General features: G+C 41.8%; 2 protein-coding genes across 3 annotated transcripts in view; both read left to right on the top strand.

Moving 5' to 3' along the window:
• LOC308311673 (uncharacterized protein) overlaps positions 1-3,330 on the top strand; it is a 6,436-nt gene extending 3,106 nt beyond the window's left edge. For both annotated transcript variants that reach the window (XM_080758464.1, XM_080758463.1), the window contains 2 exons: positions 1,542-1,796; positions 2,247-3,330. In XM_080758464.1, the coding sequence (XP_080614590.1) occupies positions 1,542-1,796; positions 2,247-2,410 (419 nt within the window). In that variant the 3' untranslated portion in view covers positions 2,411-3,330. The remainder of the gene's footprint in view (positions 1-1,541; positions 1,797-2,246) is intronic.
• A 494-nt stretch (positions 3,331-3,824) lies between these two features.
• Positions 3,825-11,087, top strand: LOC308312399 (hsp90 co-chaperone Cdc37-like; the record flags this gene model as incomplete). Its single annotated transcript, XM_080759004.1, has 8 exons — positions 3,825-3,941; positions 4,379-4,675; positions 5,556-5,661; positions 5,860-5,975; positions 6,843-6,965; positions 8,071-8,253; positions 10,223-10,294; positions 10,935-11,087. The coding sequence occupies 8 exons, from the start codon at positions 3,825-3,827 to the stop codon at positions 11,085-11,087; spliced, it is 1,167 nt and encodes a 388-aa protein (XP_080615130.1).
• Positions 11,088-14,317: the final 3,230 nt, after the last annotated feature.

The raw sequence follows: 14,317 nt of genomic DNA, 5'->3' as shown, positions 1-14,317 counted from the left end.
TTTCCATTGTGGTCCACTTTGTAACATGAAACTATACACATACATACTGTACAGACAAAACAACCATGGAACATATAATAAATAATCCTTATATATAAGGCTGGGAGCTATATACATAGGACAAGAGGTACCCTGAGAGAATAGTCCTGAGCATGGGAGATGGGCTATCCAGGGTCGGAAGCTAACTATGACCAGTGAGTGTGTAGATGGAGCCATGATTTCAGGTCTTTCCTAAATATTACAATAGAATTTAGGGATTTCAGGGCTGGAGGGAGTGCATTCCACAGAGTAGTGGCTGCGTAGAAAAAAGCATTTTTTCCCATCAGTGTCCTGAAACTGGGGGGAACTAGATCATAAGGACTTCCTCTGGTTGAGTACCTGTGAGCATCCCTCACTCTGGGCAGGTAGCCCAGCAGGTACTCTGGAACAGAGGCACCTAGGATCTTGAAGACCAGTGGTTAATGTATGTTAATGTATGTTTTGTAATAATAATCAAAGTCTACAAATTAACTAGTAACTAAAGTTTTCAAATAATTGTAGTTGAATTAAAGTACAATATTTGCCTCTGAGATGTAGTGGAGTAGAAGTAAAAGTAGCCTACAGAAAATTGGAAATACTCAAGTAAAGTAAAACAAATATTTCAAAATTGTACTTAAGCACATATGATAAATGTAGGCTACTTAGTTACTTTACACCACTACTACCTGCATTTAACTTATTTTGACCAAATCAGACCAAATCTAATAGAGATGTTCTGTATAGTGGGAGGAAGCCCACAACGGCATGGGGTTGCAATGATATTAGTTTAATTAGCCTTCCTCATTCGTAATTTAACCAATCTCATATGGCATTGTGATTTGTCCATCTTTAGTAAATTGTTAACGATAATGTGTTATTCAACAACTAAATATTGTACTGTTCTTGGACATTTCCCTATTCTGGGCATGTTATAAATAGGAGAACATTATGTGAGGTTGTAGCTCTGCTATTTTTGGTGAAGAGCCTATGACACATAGTATGGTATCCCCCTAGTAGCTACCCCTTCACATTCAGTAGATCCCGGATTCTCTAGTGGACAGATGTAGTTTCCTGGGGTCTAGTAGGATTTAATAATAATAAAGAAATAGCTGTAAAAAATACATATTTAGCCACTTGTTCGAATGACCCCCCCATCAAAAATGGCTAAAATCGCTAAAATGAAAGAAAGCAGCACATGAAAAACAATTAGCACTCATCTTTTACTATCATAACAACCTAAAACATGAACCTTGGTTGAAAAAAACAAAAGTTGTCCTTTAAGTGCTTCAATTAATAGGTTATTTGCTGCTCTCTTGTGGTCAAAAGTGGTTATTGTGGGTTATTGTAGCTTTAAAGAACTGCTGTACTCCGATTGTAAGAGCTACATGCAACATGGTCTTTTTTTTCTTCTTTTGCTTTTCATTTTTCCTTTTGTTAGCATTTATTCTCTGGACATTGTTTCTCAGTTGTTGTTTTTTTGCAACTTTGTCAGTTTTTGTCTCACATACCCGTATTCCCCCCAGATAAACCTCAGAGAGAGGTACTAAGGCATAACATCACCATCACAGCAGGAGACCACCTGCATCTTAACTGCTCAGCCAAGAGTAACCCGTCCACTGCCTTCACTTGGACATCGCCTCCAGCTGTCTCGAACTTGAACAGGACTTCCTGTTGTCCAACAGTTGACCACATAACCTTTGACCATGGTGGCGAGTACACGTGTGTTGCCAGTAACATCGCTGGAAACATCACTGTGGATTTTTATGTCAATGTCAAAGGTAAGTTGAACCTATACCTGACACCACAGATAAGGTAGCTTAAACCTCAAGGTTTTGTTGTTGACTGCAAAGGGAGCGACTTAAGAAAAGAAACAACATTCATTTAAACTTGAGGATTTACTGCATAATTCTGATGACTTAACGACGACGAGAGGACACTGGAGCCCACGGACATTTTAAGCCTTTTATTTAGGTGCTAGTATACAAACGACTAACGTTTCGACCTAAAAGGTCTTAAGGTCTAAGTAAAGACCTTTTCGATTAGTTAGTCGTTTGTATACTAGCATCTAAATAAAAGGCTTAAAATGTCTGTGCTGCTCCAGTGTCCTCTCCTCCTTCTGCATCAAGTGTCCTTGTTCCTGTGATGCACGGACCAGCCGTTTTAGGCTTGAGTCGTGTTGGTAGACTCCTTTTGTTATTAATCATTTTCTTTGTTTCTTCTTGTTGCAGTTGACCTCCTGCCCATTGTCGCCGGCCTGGCAGCAGTGTTTGTGGTGGTTCTAATGGTCGTCTTTGGGATTGTCTACTCATCCCACTACAGACGCACTCATATGGGCCGCTACACACTGAAAGACATGCTCCCCTTTCGCAGGATTAACCACGACGTGCTGTAGTACAACCTATTGAAATAATAGAGGTATTATGCAGATGTATCTCTCAGGACCGGTGTGGGGAGGGGACATTACAGTAATTGTTCGAAAAAAACTACTGGATGACATATGCCTCAAGTTTTGGGCAAGGTTACACGGGCAGGGATCGGGCCCCGGTCGGCCCATTGGCCTTCGCAGCTGTTGGCAAGATTAGCTCGGACACATGACCTCTCCTACAGACCCATGTCGTAAAGAAGAGAGATCATCAGATCTTCATTACTTTCAATCATGCTGTGATTTCTCACTTGACAAGTAAATTGTCACATTTAACCACTTCAACCCAAGGATCAATATTCTGATATATACATTAGCATAGAGCTCAACCATAGGGTTTAAGTGGTAAAATACTACATTTTCATGTGGTACAGTCATTTACTCTCATTTTAATAACTGTCCAGTCAACTGGGAAATACAGGCTACATTGTGACACATATAGGCAAAGTAACGATTCAGTTACCTGGAAAGTGGACAGTATGACAGAGTGGAATCCGGACCCCATAACACTTATTGACAGCTCACACTTGAGTGAGCAACTTGCAAAGTGCAAGATCAGAGTAAATGGCATTAACTCTAGTCAACAATGACAGGGTGTAATGGTCATACAATCATGATACCATGGTCCATGGGTCAGTATATCAATGTGTGTACTGCAATGCATATTTACACTGAAGCCATAACTGCCTCATCTATGTTTATTTTAGGATTAATACGAGATTAACTTTTTATTGCTTTATTCATGAACTTTAAATACACTATTTAAAAGTGTTTCTTTAGGCATTTTATAACAATGAGAATTTTGTTTTATATCTGCTTTGTAAAGTGTTGATGTGACTGGCATGTATTAAAATATATCAGTATGTCCTTCCTGTCACCACTAAAATGCACAATTACCTTCTGACAAGATAGCTTATTTGGTTTAACAATGCTTAAAAAGTAATTATTTCATTTAGAGGGTAATGGTTATGCGCGTGACATCATCATCATACCCAGAAGTTATGTGGGAATACTGAGAGGCAAAAAAATACTTTCTGGCCTTGACAGCCCATACATCCAATCAGAAAAGTCTGATTCTGAATCTGATTGCATTAAACAACGTTAAACTCACTTTGCCATCCACTCACTTTGTGCATCTATACTTATTCAACAAATTAAACATGAAATTGTGACGTTAATGGGCTCAGACTGTAGCAACCTACATTTAATGCCTTGCACTAGCAAGTAAGGGAGATTAAAATGAACAGCTTGTTGTCAGTCGGCCTAAGAGGATTTGTGTCTTCTCTAGCCTTAACATTTCCGGCATTTAAGTAAGGCTTGTCTCTCAAACAACAGCTCCTTTCTCTTGTACGGTTGATTCTGGACGCACAGCAGGAGTGAGAGGATGTCGATCAGCACCGGTATTGATTACAGCGCCTGGGATCACATCTACGTCTCAGACGATGAAGATGTGACCCATCCCAACGTGGACACAGACAGCTTGTTCAGGATGAGACATCGGGTAGTCAAGACACTTAATGATGAATTGACACTTTTATCTGAACACTTTAGTTACTAATTACTTTGTAGATTTGTATTATTATTACAACACAGGCTACATGTGAAATGGGACATTCTGCATTTAATACTTTCTGCTTATTGTACTTTAGGTAAAAAAAATTATACCAATACTTTTGTAGCCTACTTTTACTGAAGTACATTTTGAATTTCTGACTGGTGACACAGGGGTGGGATGGGTATGGTGTTGGTTCTCGTCAATGGTTGTGAATCTTCTTGACGATGGTAGTAAATTGTTTGGATTGTTTATTGTAATTCCTTCAAATCATTAACGCAGCATGCAATATACGTGACATTTTTCACGCACAATCCTATTAGGCTGATCATAAATCCCACCCTTTTCACATTGGCCTGTTATTTATCTCTGTGATCCCCACACAGGCCCGTTTGGAGCGAATGGCAGAGTTTCAGCAGAGAGGTGAAGATTTGGAACGTAACTTGGAAGAGTGTAAACGGTTCATAGAGGAAGCACAGGGACGACTTGGAGCTCTCCAAGTCGAAGGAATAAAGGAGGGACAAGAAGATGAAAGCAAAGCTGAACTAAACGAACTGCAGACAAAGTTAAAGAAAATGAGGAGGGATGAAAAGAAGTTTGTCAAAATGTTGCAGGAATACGAGAGAGAAAAGAAGAAACTGCCATGGAATGTTGACACGCTCAGTAAAGAGGGCTTCAGCAAGGTGAGGAAAAATCTCACTGAGTAGCACTATGAACAAAAGTCACAAAGCAAGGTTAAAGCCTAAACCACAATGGTAGGGACTCCTTGGCTACAAAACCGTTTTAAGGTCAACCACACCAATGCAACTCATTGCAACTCAATGAGTTGCATTGGTGTGGTTGTTCCATCTCGACCTTTTGGTGTGGTTTGGGCTTTAGGCTAAAGCTATGAGCTCTAGCTTTTTCTTTTCTTTTTTGAGTGGTGCAACCACTCCAAGGAACAGCAATGTCCGTCCTAACCTATGTGATTATGTCCTAACCTATGTGACTAGTACCGGTATGTCCTAACCTATGTGACTATGTTTCGAGTACCAGTAGGGGCAAAAGTGGCACTGTTGTGGCAGAAACAGAGAGAGAGATAGTGTTGCACTGTTGCCTGCTAATTATAGAGAGAGAGAGAGAGGCAAGGGGAGAGGGGAGTTGCAACAGTCAGTTCACACGGGTGTGATTTTTTTGTTTGTTTTTTACTTTTTTGTAGCTCCATGGATAGGTTTTAGCTAGGGCTTCTGACTCGTGGCTGAGAGCAAGCTACAATTCGAGCAAAACTTATAAGACCAAACTGACAATTATTCAATTCCCATGATGCATTGCCTGAATTGGCGGTTATGGTTGAGTTTAGAGTGGTATATGGTTTGGTGTATGGTGATCTGGGTGGGGGGTTAGTAACTGAGCTCCACTCATCATGCAATGCATGCTGGTGATCATGCTGCCAAGTGCCAACCTAAACATTTACATTTATTGTCATATGACATGGTCACTGAAGAAGAAAATAAATCGGTCATTTTCAGCAAGTGACACATCTAACACATATCTTCATTTTATCAACCTTATTCTGCTTTCTAGAGTGTAGTGAATAGCAAGCCAACAGCAATGGAGGAGACAGAGGAGGAGAAGGAGGAGAAACACAAGACCTTTGTGGACAAGTATGAGAAGCAAATCAAGCACTTTGGTGGGTGTTCTTGGTCACTATGTACCTCCTCTCCTTTGTCTTTAAAGGAAAATCTTGATGCCTATACAAAGGTTTCTCTCTCTGTGTGTGTGTGTGTGTGTGTGTGTGTGTGTGTGTCTGTGTGTGTGTGTGTGTGTGTGTGTGTGTGTGTGTGTGTGTGTGTGTGTGCGCGCGTGCGTGTGCATGTGCGTGTGTCAGGCATGATGCGGCGCTGGGATGACAGTCAGAAGTACCTGTCGGATAATTCACACCTGGTGTGTGAGGAGACTGCTAATTGTCTTGTCGTCATTTGCATTGACTTGGAGGTGGAGGAGGTGAGTTGACTTTTGATTGATTGATTGATTGATTGATTGATTGATTAAAATAAATAGTCAAAATTTACATTAGCGTGAGGTTCCCAGTTCGATTCCGGGCTCCCCCAGAGTTAATGTCGAAGTGTCCTTGAGCAAGACTCGGAACCCCTAATTGCCGATGTGCAGGTTGGTTCCTTGCATGGTTTCCTCTGACATCAGTGTGTCTGTGTGTGTGTGTGTGTGTGTGTGTGTCTGTGTGTGTGTGTGTGTGCGTGCGTGCGTGCGTGTGTGCGTGCGTGCGTGCGTACAAATTGGTGAATGTAATTCACAATCTATGTAAAGTGCTTTGGATAAAAACGCTATATAAATGTATCGTTTACCATTAAATGTAACATCATTAAAACTTCGGATTAAAATTGCCTCTATAAGAATTTCATCATCTTACTATTTTATTGTATAGTATATAGTGTCATGTGTCACTGAGCAGTATGGGTGGGGGGGATTGAGGGTTTTCTTTCTCTTTTTGTCTTTTTTCTTTTTCTTTCCTCTTTTTGGTTTTCTATAAAGAAAGAAATTTACATATCATAATGTTTGTGTAGGAATTTATAACCTGTTCTCAATAAAAACGTATTTGACAAAATTATTGCCTCTCTATAGCCTCTAACCTTTTCCATAAAAACATTTTTCACGTGATTTTTAACCACTGTATACTAATAGTTGTGCAGGCCGGGTTCTATTCGTTTAGAATGAGATTGCCTAGCAGGGGCAGGTCATTAAAGAGAAATACCTGTGTAAATACTGTACAGTATGTGTGAGGAAATGCATAACCTTCAATATAATTTAGTCAAGCTTTTCTTTTTTACATGTATACATGTATATGTATCGCAGAAACACGCATTGATGGACCAGGTGGCTCATCAGACTATAGTGATGCAGTTCATCTTGGAGATAGCTCGGGCGCTGCAGGTCGACCCTCGAGGTTGCTTTCGACAGTTCTTCTCCAAGATTAAGGTCTGTGAAGGTGTTTTAGTTTAGTGTGTCTTTGTGTATGTATTTGCAATGTGTCTGTTATATCACTTCCTGGTATATTTATATCTGCTCGGAATGAAGTTGACCAACTTCATTCCGAGCAGACATAAATATACCAGGAAGTGATATTGATAGATCTCTCATATGCTTTTTTTTTTTTTTTTTTCACTTAATTTTTATTGAAGGAAGAACAGACACAAACAAAAACTCAACTAGCAAGACAATACGGGAAAGAAAAAGAAAAGAAAAAGGACAAAAAGTAAAAGAAAAAAGGCTGCATTTTTCATATTACAATAAACATTCAATGAAAGTCTATTGCAATATCACTAGGCTGAGAGAAGAGAGATCTCTCTCTCATATGCTTTATACAATTTAGTTAGCTAGTTGCGGTACTATTACGTGAAGCTTGGCCAATTGGCCGGTCTGACACGTTTTAAGTTATCGGCCACAGACAGAGATTTGGTGACTTAACAGAAGGATATCTCATCTAGATCCTTACACAATGGTGTAAGAATTTATTCACATAATTTTAGGCAGCCTAACTGCTATTTGTGTCATACTGCACATCCGCACAGGACACAAATATTATGTGATGGCACTTTCAATATACGGTATATTTGTTACACTCATTGCCAGAAGCCATTCCCAGCAACAGGAGGGTAAAGGAGATGCAAACAGTCAGTATCCCACTCTGATGGTTCTAATAGACTAATAGAGGAACACATCTGCCCTCAGATTGGCCACTTGACGCTGTTGCTGTATTCATTAGTACAGTATAAAGTTACTAAACTTGTTTTATAGCCAAGTCACGCTGCTTTTGTGACCAGGCATCTCAGTGTAGCCCAGCTAGCTACCATTTACCACTGGGCACACAGTAAAGGCAAATGGAGTGAATGAATGTAAATCAATACAATGCCAGTTAAAGAAATCAACCTCAGTGTGTGTGTGTGTGTGTGTGTGTGTGTGTGTGTGTGTGTGTGTGTGTGTGTGTGTGTGTGTGTGTGTGTGTGTGTGTGTGTGTGTGTGTGTGTGTGCGCGCACGCTTGAGCTCGCTCGCCTGTATGCATATGCACGCACTTCACTTCAGACTGCAGACAAACCTTACCAGGATGCATTCAATAATGAGCTGGAGTCATTGAAGGAGCGTGTCCGCAGCTGTGCTCAGATCCGCATGGAGAATGCTATGAGGGAGTGCGAGGAGGAGGAGAGGCAGAGGAGGCTGGGACCAGGTGGCCTAGACCCCGTTGAGGTCTACCAATCACTCCCTGAGGTAACACTCACAACCTCAAACACATCGGTTTTACTGTTGTGGTCTATTCAAGAAAATAGATCCTACTACTTTGTTGTCTGGTGGGATTTAATCAGGAATACATTCTGTCCGAGTTCACTGCAGAAACACTTCTCCTCGTTCGTTCGTTCGTGTAGGGCTACACAGGCAAGAAGTGGTATCATCAATTCAATTAGGCCGCTGACTCCATGTGGTGACTTGAAGATTGGGCATTCATCGATGATGTGTTCAACAGTCTGTGCTTTTCCGCATTCGCAGAGATCAGTGGCAGACACTCCAATCATGTGCAGCTAGAGTTCGGTCTTAGCTACTCCAGAGCGAAGTCTGTTGAGGTTGACCCAGGCATTCCGTGGCAAGTCGCACCCAGGAGGGTTGGTTGAAGGAGAGTTGATGAACTTCCTCGATCTGGATTTGGACCATTGGTTGTTCCAGCACTTAGGGATACATCCAGGGTGTGGAGGGCTCGTGGTAAGGAGTCTCCTAGCCTCGGTGGAGAAGTGTTTGCGTTTGAGTCTCTGATTGGCATATTCAGAAGGCGGGGGAATCAGGCTTGTTGGCTCATCTGCACTCTTGCAGGCCAGTTTCAAGGTCAAGAAGTTTCGACGGATCTCTGGAGGTGGGATGCCAGACAGTATGGGGAGAAACTCGACAGGGGTTGATGGCAAAGCACCACTCATGGCGGTGTTGAGCACAACATCAATAGAGGCTGTATGGCTGCTTGACTCCAGGTAGGGGCTGCATACTCAGCCGTCGAGTATGCAAGGGCAAGGGTGGAGGTGCGCAGGGTGGTGAAGTTTGCACCGCAGTCTCTTCAGGAGGTTTACACGGGCAGTGGTCTTGGCAGCGACTTGTTGGATGTGTGGCTTGAAAGTGAGGCTTCTGTCAAATGTGACACCAAGGTACTTGGGATTGGGATCATGCCTGACATTGGTGCCGTCGAGGTTGATGTTGAGCGTCCCCTAAAATTAATGTTGAAAAACACAGAAGCTCATAATGATAAGTTTGATCTGAAGATTGACTCGCATGCATGTCACACGCACTATAATTGTTTTGAGATCGATCATAGGTGAATGGTTTTGCCCCCTGGCCACGGCATACTGGACAAGACACTTGACCCCTATAACCGCTCCCCAGACACTGTACTGTATCAATAGTGCCCATTGCCCTATTAATAGTTAGGATGTGTGTTAAATACAGAGGAAAAAGTCCACGTACTGTGTAAATATACTGACAGAAAATACTCAAAAGGAATTGTTTTTTTTATTATGAGTAGTAAGGTATGGACATTGGCATCCACTAATAGAGGTAATACCATGACATTTTAAATAGATGTTAGTCGGCCTATTATACAAAGGTTGCAACCTATACTTATTACCAGGGCATGTAATTAATCGCATTTTATAGCACTTTTCCAAGTGCTCAAAGCGCTTTACAATGGTTCATTCATTGGAAGGTGAAGTGGCGCAGAACAGTCGTCGCCAGCGTCCTTACTTCCCACACCAATGCTGGCAAGCTAGCACCGACCGACTCATTGGAGGCAATGTAGGGTTCAGTGTCTTGCCCAAGGACACTTTGGCATGTTGACAGAATACCCCTTTTTGAAACCAGCTCCTCGCCACTCGCCCTACACACTTCCACTCGATTTGAGCATAGATATATAAATAATATAGACGGCACCGGATGGGAATTCCTCTGCCGCCTCTATTATTTATATATCTATGCTCAAACCGAGTGGAAATGTGTAGGGGGGGTGGCGAGGAGCTGGTTTAAAAAAGGGCCCTAGGAGTCAGGATTCCAACCTCCGACCCACAGATCATTGGATAACCTGCTCTACCTCCTGAGCCACAGCCTGAGCCACAAGCGCACAGCTGTGTGGAAGTACCATGTTGTCTGCACCTGTGAGTTGCTGTACTAGGCTAGCTTGCAGGCTGATGTCACTCTGTGTTCATAGGAAATGCAGAGGGGTTTTGATGAGAAAAACATGGAAATGCTGCAGGAGGCGATGAGCAAACTAGACATCATGGTAAGTGACTTTGGGGGGTGGGTGTGTGTGTGTGTGTGTGTGTGTGTGTGTGTGTGTGTGTGTGTGTGTGTGTGTGTGTGTGTGTGTGTGTGTGTGTGTGTGTGTGTGTGTGTGTGTGTGTGTGTGTGTGTGTGTGTGTGTGTGTGTGTGTGTGTGTGTGTGTGTGTGTGTGTGTGTGTGTGTGTGTGTGTCTGTGTCTCTCTCTGTGTGTGTGTGTGTGTGTCTCTCTCTGTGTGTAGCAGGTGCAAAATAGCAGTAATTTTCCAGTATATATATTTTTAACAAGCCTTGCAATTTGAATTGTGACACGTGACTAATTTCTCCTTAAATAATACCATTGATTTTCTATACCTTGCAGATTGATTTGTTACAGTAGAACTGGAATACTGGAAGCATAATATGTTTCCTTTCACAACAAACAACCAAACAACAAAAATGGCAGCCCGTTGCAATTTTAGAAATTGCATTAGCCAATATGACACATTTTGCATGTTTACATTTATCGCTGACCCAGACAATAAAATAACACATTGTCATTAGAGAGTATTGTGGGACCCAAGTCAAAAAGGGGCTTGGACAGCATAAAACATAATTATTTCTGAGCCTGGAACCTGCTGTCTAACTTGAGTTCTCTTCAAAGGAGGGAAAATATCACCTGATGAGGTGCATTGACTCTGGACTCTGGGTCCCTGACTCAGGAAGAGATGATGATGAAGTTGAAGAAGATGGTGATGACAAGGATGAGGACGAGGAGGGTGCCGAAGAAGGAGAACAGGAAGTAATAGTCGAATGAAAGGGAAATGTCACAGTGTCACCAGTGGAACGACTACGCCGCAAAATCCTCAGTGTTCATTTTACTCCGTAAGGCAGTTGTTCTCGAACCTTTTAATTTCAAGGACCTCCATAACTCTCATAGTTGCAGACCTAGAAGGGACCATTTGGAACCCTGATGGTCCCTGGACCACGTTTTGAAGACCACTACCATACGTAAGGGACCATTTGGAACCCTGATGGTCCCTGGACCACGTTTTGAAGACCACTGCCATACGTAAGGGACCATTTGGAACCCTGATGGTCCCTGGATGGACCACGCTTTGAAGACCACTACCATACGTAAGGGTCCATTTGGATTTGAGTTTAAATTACTCTAAAGTGTCTAAATGTCATAATGTTACATGATAATTAGTGGTGATATTGAAATACTATCAGATTAGCCACTCAGTTTTTTCTCTGTAGTAATAATTATATTTAATTATAGGCCTAGTGATATTAAACTACTCCTAATTTGGCTGGGGCCCCTCTCAACTGTAATTTCAGCCAAAACATATTTTCATATCAGTGTCCCTATAGGACACAATCAATTGATATGGATGGCTCATGAAAGTCACTTTGAGGGGGGAGGATCTCACTCACTCACAAACGTGGATATTATATGCTGATAAAGCGATCTTTTTTGAACAATCTCGATTTTCACCAGTTCAATTATGGCATTAAGACCTGTCATCCCAAAGGTTCTAATTTCAAAGGCACCTCTTGACAAAAATGGAAAAATAACCACCGCTCATCTGCTGAAAAAGACTTAAGGGAGGTGCTGGAGCCACAAAGGTAGTATAAGAAAAAATAAAGGGAAGCTCCGCACACTCAGATCTGCGCATAATCAGATTTATTAGCAAGCTTTCGGTCTACTGACCTTCTTCAGGCACCTCTTGACAAAATGTCACTGCACTCAACAACTCTAAATATTTACTTATCATCATTACCTCCAGATCCTCTTTTTGGGCAGGAGAGTATTAAACATTATGTCAGTGCTCCAGGCAAAGACCTTGATTCCACTATTTGAAACACATCCAAGAAAAGTCTTCTAAGCTTGACATCCCCCCCATTGTTTACTGTACAATGTGTACATACAGTATATGTTTGTTGACTAGTGTTGATGATTTCTTGTATGTTATTGTATGTCTTTAAATATCTTGGTGAATTGAATACATAGGACCACAATGGAAACAAGCCCTCAGGGCTTTTTGTGTATCAATAAAGAAATTGAACAACAATGATTTTGTTCATTTCACTGAAGAGACAATGGGCGAAATGCAAAACAGTGGTGCAGTGGTAACATAATGTGCCTGTCATAGCAGATGAGGCTGGGAGCTCAAACCATGTTTTTTCCAAGTTTAGACCTGGCTCCAAAAGGGAAAAAAACAACTCATGCAAGATCTCTTGATGCTCTCAAGATTGTCAGTTCAAACCCCACTTATTGCTGTTCTAGCATAGTGTGAATTAGCCTTACAATATCTCCTTCACATTAATCCTGAATCCTGTCACCATACCTCTTGGAAGATGATAGAGCTAGGCCACTATGACGCCCTGCGTTCGGAAAACACATGCACTCCCATGGGTCTTTAGCGGGTTGTATTTGTTCGGAAAACATCTATTCACTGTGCTGTTCATCTGTTCACTGTGCTGTTCATCCCTCCATTATCTTGTGTCTGCACCAGGAAATGACAAATGATTCAGCCCAATTATTTATTGGTACGTGATGCTTCTGTTGTCTACAGAGAGATTTGAATGACAGAAATCTGAGAGAAAGATGGAAAGCAGTAGACAATGTGTATGAGAGAGAAGGAGGAAGACAGTAGAGACTAATCGCATGCTGTGCTGCTGTTTTCAGTGTAGGTATAGAAATTTCAATGCATACATACTGCATAATGCTACCTGGTGGAGATTTGCGCTCTACTGAGCACACTTTTAGTTGGGTTTAGCTGGGTTAAATTTACAGTAGTGGCCTGTGGTGGATTCCTTTTGCAGCCACATAAATCTTAAATCATAAATTGGTCATAAATCCCCGAACAAGCGGTAAGAACACCAGAATGTTATCATTCACCATTGAAAGATTATATGTTCACAACACGGCGCGACACATTGTATTGTAAATCTGTATTTATAATTATTCGATCATTATTTATTAAATACTTATTTTTGGAAATAAATAAATAAAATAAATAGTTTTTTAAGCAAAGAAATGAAAAAGAGGGGATATTTACCCATGACCCATAAAAATGTATCCGGTTTGGGAAACAGTGTGCTATAGATAGAGTACAGGTAGAGCTGGAGACAGAATTTGGTTCCATTTATACACTTATTACTTATTACTCTTTGTTTCTGGTAGAATAATGTTATTGTCCATTCATTTTGTAAAAATACATTTTGATAAAAAATGTCCACCACAACAAGCCAGCATTCAGATCTGCATGGTGATGACCCCTGATCAATACTAGAGCTCATTCAGATCAAGTAATCAACATTACGATTTGCAACATTCTGCTTCACTGTAGACTGAGGATGCATCTGCATGTCGCAGACAAAATGTCCTTGAATGACCGTAGAAGGACAATCAATAGGAATAGAGAACATGTGTGTCTGGGGAGTGAGAGACAAAAGGGGTGGGCAGACCAAGTGTCCTTAACACGCCTGATCTTTATGTGGGTAACAGACAGAAATGATGCCTGACTGAAAGAAGTAAAAGGTGGGGGCAATATGAAGAAGTAAACTGGCGTATAGCAGGGATAAAGCCATGCAGGGATGCCATGGATTGGAGGAGGGATGACTGTTGTGTATGGGATTAACAGAGATACTGTGAGTGTGTGCTGAAGGGAGGGAGGGAAGCCAGGGACTCTCCATGGAGCCTTTGGGGGTGGTTGGGGGAGACCACTGTGGTAGGAGGAGAGGGAGATGAGAGAGAGAGGAGGGATAGAGGGAGGCTGGTGGAGCCACAGATATTCATGAAGCCGCCAAGTGTTTTTTTCTCTCTCTCCGCTGCCTGTGACATACTGCTAGTCTGCAGAGAGAGCGAGAGAGAGAGAGGAGGGAAGAGAGAGAAAAAGGAGGGAGATAACGAAAGCAAGAAAAAAGGCACAGCCCATCTTGTCGTTGATCTTGAGGCGATCAAGGTGAGTGTGCTGCTGTGTTCTTACACTTTGCAGGCTGTGTGTGTGTGTGTGTGTGTGTGTGTGTGTGTGTGTGTGT

Source organism: Protomyctophum bolini (genome assembly GCF_963924005.1).
Source record: "Protomyctophum bolini genome assembly, chromosome: 3".
Lineage (NCBI taxonomy): Eukaryota > Metazoa > Chordata > Actinopteri > Myctophiformes > Myctophidae > Protomyctophum > Protomyctophum bolini.
Note: the sequence above shows the minus strand (reverse complement) of the source record. Positions and strands in the feature narration are given on the sequence as shown.